This window comes from Barbatula barbatula (assembly GCF_947034865.1).
Source record: "Barbatula barbatula genome assembly, chromosome: 5".
Lineage (NCBI taxonomy): Eukaryota > Metazoa > Chordata > Actinopteri > Cypriniformes > Nemacheilidae > Barbatula > Barbatula barbatula.
Window position 1 is genome coordinate 2,397,595 of NC_136769.1, and position 26,103 is coordinate 2,423,697.

General features: G+C 38.1%; 1 protein-coding gene across 2 annotated transcripts; it reads left to right on the forward strand.

The window, feature by feature from the left end:
* The first annotated feature begins 366 nt into the window (after window positions 1-366).
* On the forward strand, window positions 367-25,707 carry LOC306893857 (uncharacterized protein). 2 transcript variants are annotated; one of them, XM_079455944.1, is made up of 17 exons: window positions 367-728; window positions 1,969-2,313; window positions 2,407-2,760; window positions 3,130-3,228; window positions 3,325-3,411; window positions 3,588-3,680; window positions 3,927-3,998; window positions 4,511-4,624; window positions 4,844-4,978; window positions 5,248-5,331; window positions 5,413-5,511; window positions 5,635-5,718; window positions 5,831-5,926; window positions 6,164-6,262; window positions 6,400-6,428; window positions 6,511-6,564; window positions 6,703-7,696. In XM_079455944.1, exons 1-17 carry the CDS (start codon window positions 662-664, stop codon window positions 6,808-6,810), a joined length of 2,019 nt encoding a protein of 672 aa, XP_079312070.1. In that variant the 5' UTR covers window positions 367-661; the 3' UTR covers window positions 6,811-7,696. The 2 variants fall into 2 exon arrangements, with proteins under 2 accessions (XP_079312070.1, XP_079312069.1); XM_079455943.1 differs by lacking the exon at window positions 6,703-7,696 and adding an exon at window positions 25,104-25,707 and having other exon boundaries at window positions 524-728.
* The last annotated feature ends 396 nt before the right edge of the window (window positions 25,708-26,103 follow it).

The window sequence follows — 26,103 nt, forward strand, 5'->3', positions numbered from 1 at the left end:
AATTTTGTGCTTGACTTGACTTGGAAGGATGCACAATGTGCAACACATTAAGAGTAGGCAAGCATTCATCTGTTTCTTATGCTTCTATGATGTAGTTGCTAATTTAGTAATTTATCAAGAAATAATCCATTTTATTTAACCAGCAGTCTTTACAGAAAATCATTCAACCACACATACGCAGAAAAGCCATTTTTATGGAGGAAAACTATATTTTGTTTGAAAAACAACCTAACCATAAAACACCAGTTTAAAAGAGATGTATATTATAAACTTCCCTGCAAACGTGTTCGAGAAACAGTGAAATGAATTGGCTTCAATGCTATATTTGGAACCCTCAATGACATGCGAGTGTCACAACTCTGTTTTAAGTCTGCATATCATGTAAACATATGCAACAAGTTTATTTACAGGCAAACTGGTTTTGCTGGATACATAATCCCTTTCGGTTTGAAATTGTATCATGCTTTATGTATTATCATTTAGACTGGATCTGTCACTGAATCTTGTCTTCAGTCCGAGCTGCATATGTGGCACAGGTTGTGTAGGTATACAAGGAAGTGATTTACACAAAGTTTCTTTCTTTCTTTGTGAAGTGAAAGTGAAAACTAGTCCAGGTGTGTAAAGAACGGAGGAGAGTTTGATTTAGCTATTGTTCCGGACGATGTTATGTTTGAACATGCAGCTACACAAATGCATTTTTGGGCCAGTTTTGCTGATGATCTCTAGCGGTAAGTGTTATCCACTCATTATACGAGACACAAATTATGGTTAGATATTCAAAATTTCACTTTACTTTTATAGCCTTATGATGACACCAGTCGTGACATTTCTTTGTTTTCTCGAATGCTTGCACTGCTCACTAACTCGAAACTGTTCCAACTCATCCAGAACCGATTTTCTTTACCACATGTACTACTGTACTTTAGAGTTGAGATCATTTCTTGTTATCGTCATGTTTTTTACTGGATCTGATCTGATGTTCAATGTTTATCTCTGGGTTCATCTTAAAATGATAAAGTCAAAGTCGAACACAACTGTATTGTAAAGAACATAGGATGAAAGCATCTGGCGAAGGCATCAACTTTAAACGTTATGCTGCTTTGAAGCAACGTGTTATACACTCAAAAGAATATATATGTTCAACTTAATGAACCTTTTTGCGTCAACAGGTCCCACATAGCTAACATTAATAGATAACATTATCTATTTCAAACTTAAGATACTTACATCAAGTTAATGTAATGTTGCTTAGTGGAGTCAGATCAAGTTTATTGTTTTTGTTTTACATCATTAACTTGATGAAATTCAATGATGCTAACTTGTTTATTTGACGTGAACCCCATATCATTTTTTACGATTGGGTTATTTAACGAAGGCACTCAAGAATATCTTATACATGTTTAACATAAATCAGACATTAAGAAGATAATGAGTTAAGAGAACCCAACAGAAACTCACCCAATACCTGACCAAGGCCAATGCGTTTCTGAACAATGGTAACCACAAAACTCAAAATATAAAAAACTCTTCAAAACTAAGGATTAATGAACATTAAACACTAAAAAGTGTTTCTTATTCCTGGGAAATCCATAAAATAACACTTATTTAAGAAACCAACTCTCAAAATGCATTTATACGCAAAGCATGCTGGGAAATGTAAGTCCTCGGCCCGATTGTAAGTATTTTATGTTTACAGGACACAACTCCTTTATGTTGTCCCAACCTGAATTGATTCAGTTATGTGACTAAACATAAATGTTAATGTCACATCATGTTGTGACCAAATGTTCTAAAAGTTGTGTTGATTTAACTTTAGTAAGTTAGGTTAATCCGAGCAGTAAAAATCATTTTCTGTGTGGTAATGTGATATAAAAAGCTGACTTTTAACAACAATTCAATGAAAAGGTAATGAAAGAAAGAACATTACGGCCTTTACTTAATCTTTCTCTCTTTCGTTGAATGCTTTAGGGTTTATTGTTAAAGGTCCGTCAGATCCTCTGGTCGTTCCTCTTGGAGGTTCAGTGGTTTTGCCCTGTTCTGTTGACAAACCTTTAGCAGCTGACACACTGAAGGTGGTTTGGATAAGAACAGACTCAAATACATTAGTGCACGTGTTTCATTCCGGTAAGAGTATATCAGAGGCCCAATTTAAAGATTTTCAGAACAGAGCTGACTTCTTCAGCGAGAACATTCAACATGGAAATTTCTCCCTCCTGTTGAGAGATGTGAGAGTTGAAGATAAAGGTTTTTACAGATGTAAAGTCTACAGTGATGTGGATTCTGATGAAGCTCTGGTCGAAATAAAAGCAGTTGGTGAGTCATAAAACAGTCTTTTCCGAAATCTTTTCAACAAAACAACTTACTCAATTGTAATATATACTTTGGTATTTAAATATTATTTCCAAGAGCGTTTGATAGTAACAAGATCAGCACACAACATATCTGCATTTGTGGGTGAGGACGTGGCTCTGAACTGCTCTGTGGACTCTCACATCCTACCTGAAGACCTCGAGGTTTCATGGAAGAAAACCGACGGAGATGGGGACGTCTTTGTACTGACGTACCCAAAAAGCACAACTCTATTAGAATCATCAGATGAGCGATACAGAGACAGAGTTGAGTTCTTCACCGATGAAATCCACAGAGGAAACTTCTCTCTCAAACTGAGGAGCATCAGAACCGAAGATAAAGGAGTTTACATGTGTCTAGTGTTTGCTGGGCGACTTTCGGCCAACACAACTGTAGAACTTCAACAACTGGGTAGGTCCAAAAAAACACAAATAGAAGCATCTGCTAAAATGTAATGAAATATTTGTATCGTTTAACATTTTATGTTTATATTTTCTCAACATCTTCTACATGCAATATTTGTAAGATGATATTAGTTATAATGACACCTTTGTTTTATTAAGCTGTTTTCTTTACCTACCCTTCGCGTCAGAAGACCTTTGTTAAGACCACAGAGCCGTGTCGAGTCGTTCTGTTATCATGCAGTAGTGAAATATCCCTTAAATCAATCTAAGTGTATTGTACAGTTCTCTTATGAATGAAACAGCTCTTGTACAGAGACAATAATGACACAATATTTCTTGTGAACAGTTACTAACATAACTAAATGTTTTTTTACAGGTTTCTCTGTTATACACATCTTTGTGTTATTTCTCTGTATTTCTGCCTGTGTTTCTTCTGTTGTGCTATTTGTCTTATGGCGCAGCTCACAAGATGCAAGTAAGTTTTTTTTAAAGAAACTGTTCACATCTTCATCGAGCATATTAACATAAACAATGAATGGCGTTTTTATTATGTCTTTGTTTCTCTCTAAAGGAACAGCCCTGTTTTTTCAAATGTGTGTTGTCTCTGCACCAAACCTTATAATGTTCTTTGCCTTTTTGTTCTGGGGAGTTACTGAGGGTGAGTACTTCAGTGGTTTATCATCTGAGCAGTTCATTCAGTTCAGTTCTAAGCTGTAAATGAACCCAAGTCATAGTTTGGGATCAAGTAAACACGTTCATCTTCATGGGACTTCTTATTTGTTCACATCGCTTTGATATGATCATGGTTGTAATAGTCTTTTATGTTTTCTTGAGGCTTTCTGAGTGAGACGGTTGTGTGCTGTGCTCACTGTGCCCTGAGGATTCTTCTGCTGTTGTGGGCATCTCCACATTCAGAGCGTTTTCCAGGTTTGTTTATTTCAAGACAGTATTTGGAAAATAATCTTTAATAAATGTAAACGTTAAATGTTTGTTCAAGCAAAACAAACATTCATCTTCTGCATATCCCTTTAAAAGTTGTTGTTGTTTTAAGGACATTAAGGCATCACAGATGCATGTTAACGTTGTCTTACATTTATTTTGGGAACCTCTGTCTTACCTGAAAACAACATTGTAAATATTCAATAAATGTTTATGTTCTGATTCATTTTACAGGCAATCGCAAAACGGCGTTGCACTGCAGTATTCATCTGGAATATTCCCTCTTTACCAATATTATTTATTCAGGTAGGTATTGTGCCACAGATGTTTATGAATGCAAAACCACTGCAGCATTATGACACTAAAACACTTTTTAATGTTTTGCAATGTTCACAGTTGAATGTATTTCTGCTTTGCTTCCTCACCCTCGAGTCATTTTACACCTGCGTTGCCTTTAAGCTCTATGGAGAACTAACGGAGAATTTTAGCTTCTTTATTAAAGTCCCCCTGTAGTCAATAATCTTATCACTTAAAACTAAATGAATTTCCTGTGAAAATAATGTCTTTGTGATCTAAAGTAGCTTGAATGTAAGTCTCTTGCATTTTAGTAGACGTGGATGCTGTCGCCGCTCACTCACACCGGCTCACAGCTCTTATCCCTCCAGTCAGCGGTGTGACGTGATTGGTTATAATGTGTTTGTCAACAAGCCGGTTTATAAGAGAAAATACTTCATGATGTTGACTCCTCAAAGACTAGTTATTCCACTTTCACTGCATATTGTGCAGATGCTGATTTATGTTTTGGTTTTTTTCTTCAGTTCTCTTTCAGTCTTTTCGGGAAAAAAGTCTCAATTATTCAGAGTCTGACAGAGTCCTGATAACAATCCTCTTTGGAATAATGATTCTCATTTGCATCATCAATATCATTTTCTGTAAGTATGATTGTTTTCATGATGCTGCGTTCACTTCATCATTGGCAGGATTTGTTTGGACGTCTTTGACACATCTCGTGTCATTTATGATTTTAGAGCTAAATGATTAGTAATGGCTCTTACAGAAAAAAATTATTATAACTTCTTCTCTTCTGTAATGAAATGTCATGAAACCATTCAATTTACTAAAACCTTTTATTCTGCATGTATTTGCTATAGTATTGGCTGAAATGATTATAAATCAGGATGGCCATGTGCGTGCTATATTAGACTTTGTGTCTGATATTGGACATGATGCTCTGCCTCCACTGCAGCTCATCTTCCTCTATTATGCTTTTGGCGCTGCTAGTCAAGGTAAGTCAACTTTATAAACCATTGGGATTCAGTCATGTGGGATTATGGAGGAAATACACTTTTAAGACCAAAATACTACAATGGCCAAAGCAAGTTCTAAGAAAGATAAGGGAAATAAAAATGTTATATAAATGTGTGTGGTAACGTGTGTGTGGTAATTGATAAAGATATTGATAAAGACACTTTTTATAAATGTATGTATATGTATACAGAGCCCTTTATCTGTCTGTCTAATGCAAAAGAACTGTAATTTTGTGTTTCACATTCAGCACTTTTTTATATCGGAGTTTTTCCACTGTTCCTAACATTGGCGAGATACAATTGGAAGGACGCGTGTCTAAACAATATGAAGTGTAAGTGTTTTCTAAACTCTTTATCAAAGCTATAAACTCTGTTATGAACACTTAGAAATGAAAACGTTCTCCCGTGTTTAGGTTTACGCTCAGCCAGGAGAGGTGCGTGGTTAGTTTTCATGATAGTTGTGACTTTTATCATGGTATATTCTTACCTCATTGCACTGGAAAAAGAAAAAGGTACAGTGGTGCTCAATACAAAACAATCTATACACAAAATACAAAGGTTTAATTTGAATTAATTTAGCAAATAAAAGCAGTTTATTGTAAAGCTTATACGTGTTCTGTTTCATTCATTTGTAGATTGCTTTGGCTGGACTTGTGTAGCTGCATTTCTACAAATACTCTGGGGAATCGTCGTTCTGAAACACTCATTTGGAGATCTGGGTACAGTTTTAATAATTAAAAAATAGGGGATTACGGTGATAAAACTATTTTTAAAACTAGTATTATACATTAGAAGAAATAAATGTATGTAACGGTTTCATCTTGCATACAGATCTTCCTTTTAGACGTAATGTGTGTCTTATTGGATCTGTTGGTGTTGTGTCTGTGGACTCTATTGCACTGATGGCAGAACTGATACAGAAAAAAAGTGAGTTATGAAAAGTGTTTGACACACAGTGTTCATCATCCACTTACTCTTCTGTACTCAAACTATATCAGCGAGGAGCTAGAAATACTCATAGCGTTGAAACTATCATTTAAATGTAAAGTATCTCCAGATGAAACACTATAGATCATTATTACATGTTTGATCAGTTATGTGCATGAGTAAAAGCGGCAAGTGAAAATAATCCCAACATGAAAACCCAGTTCTTTGAATCCTCAGTCACTGGAGATCGAGCTGTGGGGGATCTGAGGATGGTTGTCTTCCCCTGTGAATGCGTCTTCGCATGTTCTGTGCTCATGTTGGTCATCTTTGAACCCTGTGAGTATAAGATCGGTTGTATTCGCTGATGTATTAGCAAGAACTTCATCAGACTCAGTCTGTCACATTCAGATCTGTTTTAACTGAGATTAAATGACTAAATATATAAACTAAATATATTTTCTCTCCACACGCAGACTTTAAAAATCAACATCTGTGTCATCAGGTTAGTAATAAACAGTTTATATTTCTAAGAGACAATTTGTTAAAGTATTAACATGAATCTTTGTTAATAATCCCATTGAAAGAATGAGACCGGTTCTGATCCAGCCAATGAATCAAACCAGAACCATCATGTGCCGGTAACTATCCTGTAATATAATCTTGTGCCGTATTATGATTTGTTATCAATCTCAAAAATAACAAGATAAAGAAATTTCCTTTAAGATATTCAAAGCAGACATTGTGGATATAGTTTCAAATGCATGTTTTCAACACAGAATGAAGAAGTTTGTCATCAAATGTTACCCAACGGACAGAGGCAGAACACAAACAATGAATCATTGGAAATGAGATCTCTGCTGCAGACACAAAATAACACGACTTGAATCACAAAGCGCGATGAACGATGAGATAATAGACTTTTGAAATCATCTCACACCATCACATTGTGAATATAAAATTGCAATGGCGGATTTGAGATGGGTTGACTTGATAATGGTCAAATGTTATCAGATTGCTGCTGTGAATTTACATTTTCACTACAGGTTATGAGTTTTACAGCATTACTTCTGTATTTCTACCTCACACACATCAGTTCAGGTCGTGTTCATGAGCTTTCTTCAGGCTCTCAGAAGTGACATGTTGTGCTGGACAATAATCGGTTGATCTTCAAAAAATGTACAACATAGAATATTATTTTGTTAAACTCGTTTATCTGGTCTGTGAAGAACTGAAAATTGACTACACTACTGTTTTTACAATTGATGGATATCACAGAGATGAATGAGTAGTGCCACAGAATCACTACATGTTGCAAAATTCTATTTGAATTTTATGATAAAGTGACATCTGTTAAAAAGGCTCTTTGTCTCCTTACCAGCAATATAGACACGTTAGACTTTATGGCGATATTGTTCCTCTAAAAAAATCAATTAAATGTTCATTGTTAACAGAGAGCAGATTTAATGTCTACGTGCTAAAAGAATACTCTTGCTCAACCTACAGAGGTATGCTCTCTGTTTCCAGTAAATCACATGACGTTAAGGAAATTGTTAGTTTAAAACCAGATGATTGACATGAACTGTCCCTTGCTGTAAAGAATGTCACATATCTGAAATTCAAGTATTTTGTAGAGTGTGTGGTTAAAAAAGAATGACATTAGGAGCAAATGAAGGCAAGGCAAGTTTATTTGTATAGCACATTTCATACACAATGGTAATCCAAAATGCTTTACATAGAAGAAATAAAAAATATCCATTTGATAAAACAGTGAAGAAATAAGAAAAATAAAAATAAACCAGTCAAGAATAAAAATTAAATAAAATATAGTTTCGAATAGATAATAAATAAAATAAAGTACAGCACAAACAGTCGGAGGCACAGTGGCACATTAATCAAATGCAAAGTTAAACAGATGTGTTTTGAGTCTGGATTTGAATGTGACTACTGTGGGAGCACATCTGATCTCTTCTGGAAGCTGGTTCCAGCTGCGGCTCGCATAATAGCTAAATGCAGACTCTACTTGCTTGGAGAGAACCCTTGGTATTTCTAGCTGATGCGATCCTAATGACCTGAGTGTTCTTTTGGGTCTGTATTCAATGAGCATATCTGCAATGTATTGAGGTCCTAGGCCATTGAACGATTTATATACCAGTAATAAAACTTTAAAGTCTATCCTATATGTAACTGGTAGCCAGTGTAAAGACCTGAGGACTGGTGTGATATGATCATATTTTCTGGTTCTGCTCAGAATCCTTGCCGCAGCGTTCTGTATGAGCTGCATCTGTCTTATGGTCTTTTTGGGGAGGCCATTTCAATAATCCACCCTGCTAGTGATGAAAGCATGCACTAGTTTCTCTAAGTCTTGACTGGAAACAAATCATCTAATTCTTGCAATATTTTTCAGATGATAGTATGCTGATTTAGTTATTGCTTTGACATGACTACTGAAGCTAAGGTCTGACTCTAGAGACACACCGAGATTCCTGATTTGATTTTTTGTTGTTTGACCTTTAGAGTGAAGGTACACGTTCACCTTGAGAACGTCATCTTTATTTCCAAACGCAATGACTTCAGTTTTGTCTTTGTTTAACTGAAGAAAGTTTTGGCACATCCAACTATTTATTTCATCAATGCATTTGAGCAGGGAGTCAATGGGGCTGTAATCGTTAGGCGATAGGGCTAAGTATATCTGTGTGTCGTCTGCATAGCTGTGGTAAGCAATTTGGTTATTTCTCATTATTTGGCTCATTGGGAGCATGTACAGGTTGAATAGGAGAGGCGCAAGAAATGAGCCTTGAGGGACTCCGCATGTCATTGTAACGGGGAATTTAGCCCGTCATGTGGGGAAAATGAACTATGACTGCTCTGGGAGTTTGGACAACGAAAGGATCTTGGTCCTCGTTCCCCAAACGTTTTAGCCTCGTTACACACTAATGTGTGTATGTGGTTTCTTACTTTATTGTCTGCGAAATCTAAAGATTGACAAGGGTAGGCTTCAGGTATGATAATGTCACACAGTGGCTTCCTGAAGAGAAATTGCATATGTTAGAACACAATGTGTTATGCTCCTCCCTCCCCAGATCTAATAAAGTAAGCAAGACTTCCCCACCCCCCAGCAGCTCTCAATGAAAAGATACACTGTAAATAAGTGCAAAAAAAAAACAATTAAAACAAATGTATTCTTTTAGAATTATTTTTCTTATGATTGGTTAGGTCTAAATAAAGAATAAAATAAAGTCATTTACAGTCTTTGTGTTGTCTTTTGAATTCACACCCACACTTTCAACACTGAAGTTGTAAACTTCGTCTTGTGGTATAACAAATCCCTTATAGAACTTCAAAACAAGATAATTATCAATGAGTCAATTTGTATACCCTCAAACTATCGTTTTTTCAAAAGATCACCTTCAAACAATCACATTTGAAAGCAACAAACATAAACATACCATCAAATTTCCCACCTGAATAACACCTTTAAAGGTTTACTCACCGTTCACCGTTTATCAGTTCAGCCACTAAAAAAATAAAAGAGAACAGTTCGTAGAACGATGAATTAGAGTGCGTTGTCTGGACGTGGGGTGCGTTGCAATAAACTGAAGATCCCTTATTGAAGTGTGCAAGTTCAAAAATACACTCACTTTTGTCTAAACTGTTTCACAAATAAACGGTCTCAAAAAGAAAATCAACTTGCAGATGAATCAAACTGAGATGCCACTTGAATGGCAGGGCAAAAACAATCTTCACTCTGGATTCAGCGGAAAAAGTTATGTCTCTTCATTAAGTGCGTACTGTGTACTAGTTACTACAGCAATCTCAATTAGTGATGGGAAGTCCGGCTCTTTTCCACGAACCGGTTCTTTCGGACAGTTCGTTTCAATGAACCGGCTCAAAAAACCGTCTCATCGGTTGATTTACGCCAGAACGTAACGACGTTCAGTCGAGATGAAAATACATTTTGCTGAACATTTAATGAAGACACTTTAAGTCATTAATTATCATCACTTAAAACATCATCATGATCCGTTTATCACATTTAAGTTTGGCAAATAATGCACACAGATACAGACAAGGCAGTAATATGCAAGCGGACATTATAAAGTGAATAATCTGTTATTGATTTGTTATTAATTAAACGTACGTTTTGTCAGATTGCCCCGCTCGTCTTCGTCACCCGTGCTTATTGTGTTCATACATTGTTTTTTCTCAATTCCAATAAAGTGTTTAACTTCAGAGTGAGAGAAGCCTGCTAGTTTTCACACGCACGCATGCGCAGCCACAGTTTATCAACTCACTAGCGCTGAACCGGTTCAACATGTATATTATTCACAAATTGGACGTGTCCGAAAGACACACGGCTCTCGGTTGATGACCGGAAAGCCAATGCAATGCAACCGATTCGATTTTGTGACTCAAGATTCTCTGCATGAACGATTCAATCCGCTTGTGTCGTTCCCGTGCATGATAACGTTTAGATTTGTAACATCTTGTTTAAAAATAAAATAAGATATGTTCATGAAAATACCATGGATTCAACATGAAATAAATGAATGTGTAGTTTAGTTTTACAAACTGATAGCCTAGGAATTGTTTTCAATCTTTAAAGTAATTTTAAAGCAAAAATGCACAATATTAATGCATTTAAGCCACATCAAGATATAAATAAAATACAAATAGTTCTGACAATTATAAAGTGTGTTCCCTGTTAATGTTTTTATGCTGCAAATGTAGTTTCTTATGAATAGTATATGTTTTGTATGTTATTCTATTTTGGTGTATTTGAAAAAGCACAATAAACATTTTTGTACACACTTTGTTTTTTTTTACATTATTACATTTTATTCTTAAAATATTTTTAAGTATAAACGTTAAAAGGAATATAAAGCAAACTATTATATAGGCAAAGGGCTTATTAATATGCTAAGACTCTGCCAAGGTAAACTTTGTGTAACCTCAAAAGTCAAAGGGCATGAACTACCCCTTCCCCCATACAGTTGTATACTGTACAGCTACTTGAGGGAAGGGTTACCTCCTTTTAACACCTCTCATCCCAAAGGTTACAACAAAGACAGACAGGGAAAAAGAGCAGCTAAAAGATGAGCTCCAGAAAAAGAAGCAATGTCTGGCTTCATTTTGATGAAACTGGACCTCAAAAAGCAAAATGTAAGCTTTGTAATGTCATTTTGTCAGGCCATGGAGGATCAACGTCAAATTTTCGGAGACATCTGCAAAAAAAGCATCCAACTGCATTGCTTGAACATGTGAGACAAGAGGTTTCTGCAGAAGCTACACCAGCCACAGGTAGTACAGCTGCTCTCTCTTTTACTTCTACTCCATCAACATCTGGAACTGGCACCAGTGCACAAACAGCAAGACGAAGCCGTCTTACAAGCTTTGTGCCAACACCTATTGGCCCTATCAGACAAAGCAAAGTGGATGAGGACTTGGTTAAAATGATTGCCCTAGACCTGCAACCTTTTTCAGTTGTTGATGATGTGGGATTTAAGAGACTCTTAAAGGCACTTGATCCATCATACATTTTACCGAACAGAAAGACAATTTCAAACACTCTGCTGCCACAACTCTACAGCAAAATCGAAGAAGATGTGCAAGGGAAAGTCAGCAAAGCTTCAGCCCTTTGTCTGACCACTGATTGCTGGACATCGAGAACAACAACAAGTTTTATGGCAGTCACTTGTCATTTTATTGATGAAGATTTTTCACTTTCATCATTTCTTCTAGACTGCTTCTCATTCACAGACAAACATACTGCTGACAACCTGGCATGTGAGCTAAAAAAGATTTGTGATGAGTGGGGAATCACAAACAAAGTTGCTGCTTGTGTCACTGACAATGCAAGCAATGTAAAAGCAGCTATCCGGAAAAATGAATGGAAGCACCTCCCATGCTTTGCCCACACTTTAAATCTTATTGTAAGGGAAAGTTTGAAACACATCCAGGAGACAGTGGCAAAAGTGAAACATGTGGTTGAATATTTCCACAGAAGCACTGTTGCAACTGAAAGATTAAAGGCAACACAAAATCAAATGGGCATTGAAGAGCTGAGGCTCAAGCAGGATGTAATAACAAGGTGGAACTCCACCTATTACATGCTAAAAAGATTTTTGCAGCAGAAAGAACCAATCATTGCTACCCTTGCACTGGTCAACCCCTGTCTTCCAACCCTGACACTTGATGAGTGGGACATCATCAAAGATGTGTGTGAGCTTTTACAGCCCTTTGAAGAAGTCACTGTTGAAATGAGTGCTGAAAGGTATTTACAAATTAAATTAACTGGTTGAACTGCTGATATATTTTAAGTATAATATTGTGTAAGTGTCATGTTTTCACCAACCTCCTTTATACTGCTTTATATTTTTCATAATAACTTATTTGATTTTAATTGGTTCTTGTGTCCTTTTACTTTGAACAGATATGTGACTGCATCCAAGGTAATTTTGATGGCAAGGGGATTGCAAAAAATTGTCCAGCGATTGCGGGGTGCTGGGTCTAAACATGCCCCAGTTATTGCAGTGATGGACTCACTGGCTGAGGACATGCAACATCGCTTTCACAATATAGAGCATTTTCGTCTGCTTTCTGAGGCTACCCTGCTTGATCCCAGATTTAAACAAAGGGCCTTTCATGATACTGCAGCAGCAGAAGAAGCTTCCAAAAATGTAAGTGCTGCTGCTGCAAGGGTATTGTCCAGTACAGATGGGCAAGCTCAAGCTGAGGGGACCTCTTCTGGTCCAGCTCATCCTGTATCCGAACATCAATCTTCAATATGGGAGGATTTTGATGAAAGAGTGGCTGATGCAGTCAGCATCACAAACTCAACATCTGCTGCAGTGGCAGAAATGAGAGGGTATCTTGCAGAAACACTGATTCCAAGAGCAGAAGACCCACTGGCCTGGTGGAAAGCAAGGAAAGCTGTATATGAAGGGTTAATTGCTATTATGAAAAGGAGACTGTGCATAGTAGCTACATCTGTGCCCTCAGAGAGAGTGTTTTCAAAAACAGGCCAGATTATTTCAGAAAAAGAGTCCTAACAAAAGTTAGGCAGATTGTTTTTTTGAATGCAAACCTACCCTCACAATGAAGGTCAAGTTGCCTATCATCGTCACCTTTTAAAGCTTTTTTGCACGTTTTTGATTGGACATTAAAGTGTTTTAACTTGTACGTGCACTTTTCCTAGCAATTGTTTTTTGTTTCAAATGTATTCTTTGTTTTACAGAAGTTGTGTTTGGTTAAAACATTCAAATCTTTCTTTGTCTTTGTCAGACACAATAACTTTAGTTGTTTACAGAAAACGGTTATAATCTTAAATAGGCTTCCTACCTAATAATGTGAAACATTAAGAGCTGACTGGAATGTGTAAGTGCACTTTTTTTGCAAATGTTCTTTGTTTAAATGTATTCTTTGTTAATAGAAGTGGCATGTTGTTTGAACAGTTTAATAAAATTGTATTAATATATTGCTTATTTAATACAAACAATTTTTCTTAGTTTGTGAATGTGACTTCATTACATTAGCTACAGTACAGGTAGGCCTATTTAATAAAGCGTCCCTTTCACATTAAACATAAGTGAAAGTGAGTGAAAGTGACCTATTTGTCAGTTATGGAGAACCATACCTGAAATTTGCCCTCTGCATTTAACCCATCCAGAGAGTAGTGAACACACGCACAGCAAGTGGTGAACACACGTACACCCGGAGCAGTGGGCAGCTATCACTGCAGCGCCCGGGGAGCAAGTAGGGGTAAGGTGCCTTGCTCAAGGGCACCTCAGTCGTTACCTGCCGGCCCTGAGGATCCAACTGGCAACTTTCTGGTCACGAGTCCGACTCTCTAACCATTAGGCCACGACTGCCCTTTTTGTTATTATGTTATTATATTACATTTCTGTTATTATTGTTCAACATCCTTAAACAAGATCATAATAAATAAAAAATATATAACCTTGTCCTGATAAACACACGTCTTTTAAAACACCCAAAGCAAGCTTCACACGGCACTCTCTTCTGTGTCAGTCACACTCACAAAACACACGCACTTCTTCGTCTCTCTCCGCTGCATTTACAGCACGCGCCAAAGAAAAAATAGACCACTCGCCAAAATAAGAGTACCCTAAAAAAAACATATTCAAAATAATATACCCGTTACATCATGAATGTCCACTCAGACTTATGGTCACCTATACTCACATAATAACCTCTTGCTTCTAGGTATGACCTGAACCATTTTAGGAGTATCCCAGATACCCCCACCCAGTTTTCCAGCCTGTCTATAAGTATGTTGTGATCGACCGTGTCATGATTCTGCCTGCTCTTGTCTTGATTTTCTGGTCTAGGGGCAGAATCATGACAGACCCACGTGTTTTATCTGGAGAGGAACATATTATGGTCAATCAGGACATAATATGCGTTCTCTCCTGTCTCGTCATTTGGCCCCGCCCCTCTCGTTTCTAGTATAGCTTTCCTCCTGTGTAGCATTACCCACTCCTGCCCATCGTTATCTCCTTTGTTAGTCTCCCTATATATAATACCCTCTTGTCTATTGTCTTGTGCTCGTTCGTTGTACTTGTAACCCCGTTATAGAAGCCTGGTCTATTGTCTTAGAAACCTTGTCGTGAAAGATACCTTTAAGTTTTTTCTAGTCTTTGTGAGTTCATTTCAGTCCTAGTGTTTGTTAGTTAAGTCCTCCTTCAATTCTTGTATGTTCTTTTACCCCATTGTGGGCTTTTGTTTTGTTCCTGTTTGTGAATAAATCCCTTGTTAACCCCTCCGTCCCCGTTTTGCTGCCTGCACTTGGGTTCTCCTACACAGTTCTTGACAGACAGTGGCAAATGCAGCACTAAAGGTCAAGTAGGACCAGCACAGATAATTTGCCTGAATCAGTACTTAAACTAGTGTCGTTTACTATCTTAATGAGCGCTGTCTCTGTGCTGTGATGTGGGCGGAACCCAGATTAAAAATTGTCAAAGTATCCGTTTGAGATTATCTGCTATCTTGTTGAAGACAACTTTTTCAATGATCTTACCTATGAAGGGAAGATTTGAGATCGGTCTATAGTTGTGTAATATGGTCTTATCCAGATTGCTCTTTTTCAGGAGGGGTTTGACAACAGCAGTTTTCAGGGAGTTTGGGAAACTTCCAGAAAGAAGCGAGGTATTTACCACATCTAGGAGATCTGCTTCTAAACAGTTTAACACACTTTTGAAAAAAGACGTGGGAAGTGCGTCAAGGGCGCAGGTTGATATTATAAGGTGTTGAACGATTTCTTCCAAATTTTTGCCATCAATTTCTTCAAAATCAGACATTGTAACTACTTTTTCAGGTTGTGGTGTGATCTGTCTGACCCCAGCGCTACTCAAGGATGTGCTGATCAACTTTCTAATGTTATTGATTTTATCAGAGAAGAAAGAAGCAAACTCACTGCACTTGTTATCTGGCTTGGGGGGTTTGTCAGTCTTTCTACAGTAGCAAAAAGAGTCCGGGTGTTGTTTAAGTTGCTGTTTATGATATTTGAGAAAAGAAAGAAAGTCTGCCTAGCTTTGCCTAGTTCCATATTGAAAGCATGGATGGTGTCTTTGTAGATGTTATAATGGACTACAAGTTTTGTCTTCCGCCACAACCGCTCTGCTTTTCTGCATTGTCTTTTCACATTTTGCACTGCTGTTGAGTTTCTCCAAGGTGCTTTTTGTCTACCACTCTTCCTGACTTTCACAGGAGCAATGCCAGCAAACACGTGTATGTGGGGCCCACATGGGTTGTAAATGGGCTACAGGGGTGCAGACTGGGCATGGGCTCAAAATGGGCATCTTATCTGGGGTCCACTTGGGTGACCTAGATAGGACCTGCATGGGTGAACCCAGGATGGCTCCCCATGTGGTTTCGAGTTGGGTAATTCATGGGAAATGTGTGCATGGGTTTAAAATGGGCTACAGTTATGTCTTTTCACAAGGAGTATTATTTAATTAATTTGATTCTTTTTCTAGCCAAATTTAGTATCCACAAATGTACATTTCGAGGAGACAAACCTTTATAGTTGTTAATGATTTTTTGATGATTTTTGTATGTATTTGCATAATGTACCCAACATTTATATTTGAATAAAAAAAAGAATGGTCTTCACTGCGCAGAACTATTGGCGTATGTCATCAAAGTACCGCGAGATGCAGCCCCAGAAAGATCCGGTGAGATTTCCTAAAAGTATTCCCAATTCCCATCCCTCTATAAGTATTTGAATCGCGCCGCCAACATTTTCCTGCACGTGCACAGTCTTGGCTGTTCTTTTGCCTGCAGTTTATAGAAGGTAAGAATTACAAGTTAAAACAAAAAAATATATATACACAATGTATATACTCTTTAAGTATGAAAATACTGTTTCATTATGGTTCAAAAACGTAGTTTTGATTCTTGTCATGATAGAATTAAGACAATATTGCGTCATATTTTTCTTATTTCTGGCGCCAATGCTATACGATAATGCTGTAAATTATGCCTTTGTTCCCAACACCATCTAATAGTTCAAGACACGAAAAAGCTTATACTTGAACTACAAGTTTGGCACCATGCGGTGTGCTCACGATCGAGGAAGATTAGCGTTATAATAATTAGATCAAAGGGCTCATAGCAGAGAAGCTAGTATACGCTAGTGTATAAAGCAGCTTGGGACAGATCTCTGTCAATAATAAACAAAAAGGCTTTAACAACTTTTAACAATACATCAAATTAAAACATTATTTCATAGTTATCATGCAAACAAATCGTTCTGCAAGGGCACATGGAGAACAAGATGGGTAAAAGACTCTAATTTTAAATCTTGATGTTTGGCGCCATGCTAACCTGACAGCCCTTGTTTTAACTGTGAAAAGTGGTATGATGGTTGAGTAATTATTGTCTTTTCACAGGGCTGTTGGGAGAGAGAGGGACAAGGACTGAGGAGCTGCACAGTTTTTTTTCCCGTAAATTGTATTAAAGGTTTAGATTATAATACACAAAGTTGTAAATGTACATATGTTTTTTTAAAGTTCTAAATGTACATGTGTTTTATAAAGTTTGAATTTATATTTTATGCATGAATGATGTATGTATGATTCAAAAGAAAACAAACTTTGCTTAAAAGCATGCACTACTGGTTTTGATTCATTAAATACCTTTAGGATTTTAATGAGAGAAATGTTTGGATTTATGGATTTAGGGTAAAATAATTTAACCCATACAAACTATACAGTATATACAAATAAAGTAGCCCTGTGGCCCATAAGAGACCCATATAAGACCTAGCTCGGTGTAACGGTCACCAGTTGGAGTGCCCTTGAGAACCACCAGAGGGCACTCCACATCAAACTTATCATTCACTCACAAACTACATTTCCCATAACTCACTACCCGGACTCATCAGCACTGATTTCACACACACATGCATATAATTTACATACACATATATATATCACTTCCACACACCATTCTTTGCGAAGTCTTGTTTTGTTTACACTGCAATTCCGAGCGTTTCCCTGGTTTCTTGTCATCAGTTTTTTTGGATTTTGTGCCTTGTTCCCCGTTTACGCTTTTGCCTCTGGTCCCTGCCTGTTTTGTTTGTTTCTTTGTTTTGTTTGTTTCTTTGTGTGGACTGCCTGTCTGTGTATGACCCTTGCCTGTTATCTGGATTACGCCGTTGGATTGCCCTCTAAATAAAGCTGCTATTGGATCTCACATTTAAGTCTCGGAGCAGTTCATGACAGAAGACCCGAGATCCAGCAGCAACATCTTCAATGCATCCTGTTATCCGTCTTTTCCGCCTCAGCCAAGGTAACCGCCCGATAGAGGAGTATGTTGAGGAGTTTTGTGAGCTCTGCCATGAGGTGGACGAGAAGGAGGCGGTACTGAAGGACATGTTCCGCTATGGGTTTAAGGACATGGTGGAATACCTTATGCTTGACAACACTCCTCAATGGACTTTAGGTCAATATATTGACCTTGCACTCCGGATAAGCGGCTCGCCCTTTACTGTGGGAGAGGCAGAGGACAGGGTTGAAACCCCAAATAACGTTTTTGGGGGGGGTTATCAGTGTCAAGCGCAGTTGGCAGCAGCGCCACTGCACGAGATGGCCGCCAACCCAGCACCACTGCACGAGATGGCCGCCAACCCGGCGCCACTGCACGAGATGGCCGCCAGTCCGGCGCCACTGCACGAGATGGCCGCCAGTCCGGCGCCACTGCACGAGATGGCCGCCAGTCCGGCGCCACTGCACGAGATGGCCGCCAGCCCGGCGCCACTGAGTCAACTCCAGCCAGAGTCCGCGTCCGCCCAGCCAGAGTCCGCGTCCGCCCAGCCAGAGTCGGCTCGCGTCCGCGTCCGCCCAGCCAGAGTCGGCTCGCGTCCGCGTCCGCCCAGCCAGAGTCGGCTCGCGTCCGCGTCCGCCCAGCCAGAGTCGGCTCGCGTCCGCGTCCGCCCAGCCAGAGTCGGCTCGCGTCCGCGTCCGCCCAGCCAGAGTCGGCTCGCGTCCGCGTCCGCCCAGCCAGAGTCGGCAAAATCTCTGGCAATAGAAAAACAGTCAAACTCTGAGGAAATTGTTGATAACAGTTCTGTAAAGTCCTCAGCAAAGGATGAAGAGTATTTCGGAGGCCTGTAAATAGTGATTAGTAAAATGCGAGGAGCACCTTTTAGCACAATACCCAGATATTCAAAAGACGTGTAATTTCCAAATGATATTTGCTTACATTGATAGACATCTTTAAAAAGAGCAGCTACTCCCCCACCTCTCCTAACTGATCTGCAGACACTCATAAAAGTAAAGTAAGGAGGGGATGCTTCATTGAGGACTGTTGCACTGCAGCTGCTTTCTAGCCAGGTTTCATTTAGAAACATCAAATCCAGGTTGTATGTGGTTATTAAGTCGTTGACTAGAAGTGATTTGTTTTTAAGTGAGCGGTTGTTTAAAAGTGCTAACTTAACAGTCTTGCTTTTTGCCCCCATAGCAATCTTGGTTTGACATGCAATGGGCACCAGATTAGTCTGGTTTGATGTACGACTATTGAAGGCCTTAGACTTTCTGTCATGTGATAGCACAGCAATAGAAAAAGATACAGGCACACTGGATTCCCGCTTGTTCTGTAAACATTTAAAAAAGTTACTGTTATCATAACGGGGACCCGACACATATCACTTAGAGCTGGTATTAGTTGTTTTTGGTTGACCTCGGGCAGATGGAGGAGGATGTGGGCCATGGCCTTGTGGCAGAGGCCGAAGAGTTCTCACAGGAGGAGGGCGAAGGTGAGCTGGTGTCCATGAACTGAGTGGTGTTATCATTGTGTGACGTGTCAGCTGCATGTCCAACCAGGTGCTGAGGTGAAGACATGTGGTCATTCATACTGTGTTCAGGTGTGTGTGTGCTATTCTGGTTGAGTGGATTGGCAGAAGGATGACTGAGGTAGAAGTAGATATTGTCCTTAAGCACTCTTGAACCCAGTTTGTTTGGCTGGTGGCCATTTTGTTGAAAGAGTTGCCTCTGAATCCAGAAAATATTGAAGTTGTCAATAAAGTTCAATTTAAAAGTTATTTTGCAGTTTTTTTGCAGCTATGTATTAAGCCCAAGCAAACATGAAAACCTGTTTGTTCTTCTTGCTGGGAGTGGTCCACTGATGAATGTTTGAACATTCAGTCTTTTTAGTGTTTCAAAGAGTTCATCGAAGTCCTTCTTAAGAAGTTCTGACTGAATATCATTTTTCCCCACATGAATGATGAGTCGATTTGCAGTCTTATGTTTCATCAGAATGTTCTGAAGTTCCCTGTTTACATCAGAAGTTGTTGCTTGTGGAAGGCAGCACGTAGTTGTATCCCTGCTACTAATGTTTCTGATTATGGAGTCACCCACTATCAGAGTCCTTGGCTCAGCTGCGCTTCGTAACAGTCTGATGTCTCGAGTGCCTTTAGGTCTCGCTCCCTGTTTATGCCATCGATTTGTAAGTCGATCGGCTTGTTTCTCTACACTGTTTCTCTAAGGCCGGTCGAGGAGTACTAGATTTATGGGACTCACCGGCTGTGTGCTGAGGGCTTCCATGATGGAGCTCTGATTTGTGTTTCGTCTGGTTTGGTGGTCCCACAAGTAACTTTGTTTCAAGAACTGCAATCCTTTGTAAAAGTATTCAGACCCCCTTAAATTTTTCACTCTGTTATATTGCAGCCATTTGCTAAAATCATTTAAGTAAAACTTTTTCTCATTAATTTACACACAGCAGCCCATATTGAAAGAAAAAACACAGAATTGTTGACATTTTTGCAGATTTATTAAAAGAAAAACTGAAATATCACATGGTTCTGAGTATTCAGACCCTTTGCTCAGTATTTAGTAGAAGCACCCTGTTGATCGAATACAGCCATGAGTCTTTTGGGGAAAGATGCAACAAGTTTTTTTCACCTGGATTTGGGGATCCTCTGCCATTCCTCCTTGCAGATCCTCTCCAGTTCTGTCAGGTTGGATTGTAAATGTTGGTGGACAGCCATTTTCAGGTCTCTCCAGAGTTGTTGTGAAGACACTCCTTATTTTAGCTGTGTGCTTAGGGTCATTGTCTTGTTGGAAGTTGAACCTTCGGCCCAGTCTGAGGTCTTGAGCACTTTGGATAAGGTTTTTGTCCAAGATATCCATGTACTTGGCCGCATTCATATTTCCCTTGATTGCAACAAGTCGTCCTGTCCCTGCAGCTGAAACCCCCCAACAGCATGATGCTGCCACCACGCTTCACTGTTGGAACTGTATTGGACAGGTGATGAACAGTGCCTGGTTTTCTCCACACATACCGCTTAGAATTAAGGCCAAAAAGTTCCACTAAATGGTCTCATCAGACCAGAGAATCTTATTTCTCACCATCTTGTTTTTTAGCAAACTCCATGCAGGCTTTCATGTGTCTTGCACTTAGGAGAGGTCTCAGTCGAGCCACTCTGCCATAAAGCCTGACTGGTAGAGGGCTGCAGTGATGGTTGACTTTCTACAACTTTCTCTCATCTTCCGACTGCATCTCTGGAGCTCAGCCACTATGATCTTGGGTTCTTCTTAACCTCTCTCGCCAAGGCTCTTCTCCCCCGATAGCTCAGTTGAGCTCTAGGAAGGGTTCTGGTCGTCCCAAACGTCTTCCATTTAAGGATTATGGAGGCCACTGTGCTCTTAGGAACCTTAAGTGTAGCAGAAATGTAACCTTGGCCAGATCTGTGCCTTGCCACAATTCTGTCTCTGAGCTCTTCAGGCAGTTCCTTTGAATACTCAGGACCATGTGATATTTATTTTATTTATAAATCTGCAATGTTAACAATTCTGTGTTTTTCAGTCAAAATTGGCTGCTGTGTACGTTAATTAGAAACAAATGAACTTAAATGATTTTAGCAAATGGCTGCAATATAACAAAGAGTGAAAAATGTAAGGGGTCTGAATACTTTCCGTACCCACTGTACATTACAGTAAGTAGCCAGCAAAACAATGTTTCCAGTATTGGACTGTAGAAGTGTCTGGAAAGGTCTAACAGTGTATCTGAATAGATAGCAAACATCAAAAGGTCAGTAAACCTTCATTTATCAATTAAGATCAAATGTACTGCACAGTTTATTTTATTAAGTAGAAATAGGTAGGCTAATACATTTTAAATAAGTGCAAATATTTTGTTTTAAAAAGAAATACATGAGAAAGTTACTTGTGGCAGAATAGCATGTCTAGGGTTAAGACCGACAGTGACATGTTGGATTATCTCTAACACTGAATGACCGGTGAGAGAGGCAATGTTCTTCATTCACAACGTTTATTGTTCAAGATTAAAGACTGAAAAACAACACTTAATATAAAGTGAGGCACTGAGAACTAAATAAGTCAGGTAAGCTTTATGAATGTCAAATAATTAATTACAATAAAGTACAAAGTAGTAATTTACAAAATATCATTAAAATAATAATGAAGGTAATGATAATCTCACAAGAATACACTTAATTATGTTGAAGATGATCTGCAGGTGTTTGACTCAGAGGAACAGCGCCATCTGCAGGTGACGTCTGCTGTAACACTGAAGCATCATTTTACATTACACTGATGAATTAACACCAGACACACATTTATACACATTTACACCCAAACTCTCCTGAATGATCAGATTGGTCACCTAATAAATGTCCGCTCATCTACACTAGTAGAGCGTATGAGTACCCACAGCACACAGCTGGTGGCGCTATAGCTGTCATGTTAGACTGGGTCATGTCTCGTTCTGCAGATGTTCTGATGTCTTGCTGGCGAGGTTCAGATGGTTTTGTGTGTTGTTTTATTAAGCTTTTTTCTTTACCTATGTAAATCGTTGAAGAGCCCCGGTGCTTAAATCAAACACAACAACTGATTAAATGTGTCCAGCAATGATGGGATTGGGTGTGATGGTGAGGGAGTTGATGGTTAACACCTTTCTGGCTCTTAAACCGATATGCAACTGATTTAAACATTTCCCATGTTTTACTCACTCTCAAGGCATCCTAAACTAATATGATATTCTTCTTGAAGAACAATGCAGTCTATAGTCAAATATGGATATTAATCTTAAACAAATTCGCGTCAGAAGACCTTCGTTATTTATCATGCATTAGTGAAATATCCCTTAAATCAATCTAAGTGTATTGTACAGTTCTCTTATGAATGAAACAGCTCTTGTACAGAGACAATAATGACACAATATTCCTTGTGAACAGTTACTAACATAACTTAATGTTTTTTACAGGTTTCTCTGTTATACACATCTTTGTGTTATTTCTCTGTATTTCTGCCTGTGTTTCTTCTGTTGTGCTATTTGTCTTATGGCGCAGCTCACAAGATGCAAGTAATTTTTTTTTAAAGAAACTGTTCACATCTTCATCGAGCATATTAACATAAACAATGAATGGGGTTTTTATTATGTCTTTGTTTCTCTCTAAAGGAACAGCCCTGTTTTATCAAATGTGTGTTGTCTCTGCACCAAACCTTATAATGTTCTTTGCCTTTTTGTTCTGGGGAGTTACTGAGGGTGAGTACTTCAGTGGTTTATCATCTGAGCAGTTTATGAAAGCAGTTCATTCAGTTCAGTTCTAAGCTGTAAATGAACCCAAGTCATAGTTTTTAATGTTGTGTCATTTCACACCTGCGTTGCCTTTAAGCTCTATGGAGAACTAACGGAGAATTTTAGCTTCTTTATTAAAGTCCCCCTGTAGTCAATAATCTTACCACTTAAAACTAAATGAATTTCCTGTGAAAATAATTCCTTTGTGATCTAAAGTAGCTTGAATGTAAGTCCCTTGCATTTTAGTAGACGTGGATGCTGCCGCCGCTCACTCACACCGGCTCACAGCTCTTATCCCTCCAGTCAGCGGTGTGACGTGATTGGTTATAATGTGTTTGTCAACAAGCCGGTTTATAAGAGAAAATACTTCATGGTGTTGACTCCTCAAAGACTAGTTATTCCACTTTCACTGCATATTGTGCAGATGCTGATTTATGTTTTGGTTTTTTTCTTCAGTTCTTTTTCAGTCTTTTCGGGAAAAAAGTCTCAATTATTCCGAGTCTGACAGAGTCCTGATAACAATCCTCTTTGGAATAATGATTCTCATTTGCATCATCAATATCATTTTCTGTAAGTATGATTGTTTTCATGATGCAGCGTTCACTTCATCATTGGCAGGATTTGTTTGGACGTCTTTGACACATCTCGTGTCATTTATGATTTTAGAACTAAATGATTAGTAATGGCTCTTACAGAAAATAATTATTATAACTTCTTCTCTTCTGTTATGAAATGTCATGAAACCGTTCAATTTAATAAAACCTTTTATTCTGCATGTATTTGCTATAGTATTGGCTGAAATGATTATAAATCAGGATGGCCATGTGCGTGCTATATTAGACTTTGTGTCTGATATTGGACATGATGCTCTGCCTCCACTGCAGCTCATCTTCCTCTATTATGCTTTTGGCGCTGCTAGTCAAGGTAAGTCAACTTTATAAACCATTGGGATTCAGTCATGTGGGATCATGGAGGAAATACACTTTTAAGACCAAAATACTACAATGGCCACAGCAAGTTCTAAGAAAGAGAAGGGAAATAACAATTTTATATAAATGTGTGTGGTAATTGACAAAGATATTACACTTTTTAGAAAATGTATGTATATGTATACAGAGCCCTTTATCTGTCTGTCTAATGCAAAAGAACTGTAATTTTGTGTTTCACATTCAGCACTTTTTTTAAAACTAGTATTATAAATTAGAAGAAATAAATGTATGTAACGGTTTCATCTTGCATACAGATCTTCCTTTTAGACGTAATGTGTGTCTTATTGGATCTGTTGGTGTTGTGTCTGTGGACTCTATTGCACTGATGGCAGAACTGATACAGAAAAAAAGTGAGTTATGAAAAGTGTTTGACACACAGTGTTCATCATCCACTTACTCTTCTGTACTCAAACTATATCAGTGAGGAGCTAGAAATACTCATAGCGTTGAAACTATCATTTAAATGTAAAGTATCTCCAGATGAAACACTATAGATCATTATTACATGTTTGATCAGTTATGTGCATGAGTAAAAGCGGCAAGTGAAAATAATCCCAACATGAAAACCCAGTTCTTTGAATCCTCAGTCACTGGAGATCGAGCTGTGGGGGATCTGAGGATGGTTGTCTTCCCCTGTGAATGCGTCTTCGCATGTTCTGTGCTCATGTTGGTCATCTTTGAACCCTGTGAGTATAAGATCGGTTGTATTCGCTGATGTATTAGCAAGAACTTCATCAGACTCAGTCTGTCACATTCAGATCTGTTTTAACTGAGATTAAATTACTAAATATATAAACTAAATATATTTTCTCTCCACACGCAGACTTTAAAAATCAACATCTGTGTCATCAGGTTAGTAATAAATAGTTTATATTTCTAAGAGACAATTTGTTAAAGTATTAACATGAATCTTTGTTAATAATCCCATTGAAAGAATGAGACCGGTTCTGATCCAGCCAATGAGAACCAGCATGTGCCGGTAACTATCCCATCATATCTTGAATCTATATGATGTTGTGACGTATTATGATTTGTTATCAATCTCAAAAATAACAAGATAAAGAAATTTCCTTTAAGATATTCAAAGCAGACATTGTGGTTATAGTTTCAAATGCATGTTTTCAACACAGAATGAAGAAGTTTGTCATCAAATGTTACCCAACGGACCGGAGCAGAACACAAACAATGAATCATTGGAAATGAGATCTCTGCTGCAGACACAAAATAACACGACTTGAATCACAAAGCGCGATGAACGATGAGATAATAGACTTTTGAAATCATCTCACACCATCACTTTGTGAATATAAAATTGCAATGGTGGATTTGAGATGGGTTGACTTGCTAATGGTCAAATGTTATCAGATTGGTGCTGTGAGTTACATTTTCACTACAGGTTATGAGTTTTGCAACATTACTTCTGTATTTCTACCTCACGCACATCAGTTCAGGTCGTGTTCATGAGCTTTCTTCAGGCTCTCAGAAGTGTCATTTTTCCATCTGTGTTAATCGTATTTGTGTGTTGACCACTGAAGCTAAACCGGGTTAAACCTCAGTAGCAGGACTGAAGGGCTCCTGATGAAAATGATGCTTGTAGAATGTTACAAAAGTCATTCAATGTTTCTTCTTAATATTAAAGGTTTCATCAATGTACATCGCATATAGAAAAAATGACAATAACACCACGTATTTTAATAACATGCATCTTTATTTTATTTATTCGTCTATAATTGAAAGGGCTTTATAGATCAAACTGAATTCAATTGAACAATACGAGATAATTATGTGAACATTTTATTCAATTATTGTTGTTAAAGGTTATTGTATGTTTTTTATAATCACTGTTTTCTTTATAGTCGGATTCAGAGATTGAGGGAAATAATAGCAAGCAGGAGATGAAAAACGACAGAATAAAATAAATTCATTGAATAAACTGACTGATAAAGTGTTATTACACCAAACAAAGACAGATTACCTCTTCACAACATCGTCTCATGACGTTAAGACTTTAGATACAAACCATTGAATACTCAAACTCTATCTACTTGAGAAGACAACACAACAAAGATTAAACAACAGTAATAAAAATTAATTCTTAAAAATGAAAAAAAAAATGTTTCAAAATGTGTA

Bases quoted from the DNA above. Each gene is read 5' to 3' on its own strand.
- LOC306893857 (XM_079455944.1), top strand. From the start codon at position 662: ATGTTATGTTTGAACATGCAGCTACACAAATGCATTTTTGGGCCAGTT. The intron at 3,412-3,587 runs GTGAGTACTTCA...TGTTTTCTTGAG, and splicing joins GTTCTGGGGAGTTACTGAGG to GCTTTCTGAGTGAGACGGTT. The intron at 6,429-6,510 runs GTTAGTAATAAA...TCCCATTGAAAG, and splicing joins ATCAACATCTGTGTCATCAG to AATGAGACCGGTTCTGATCC.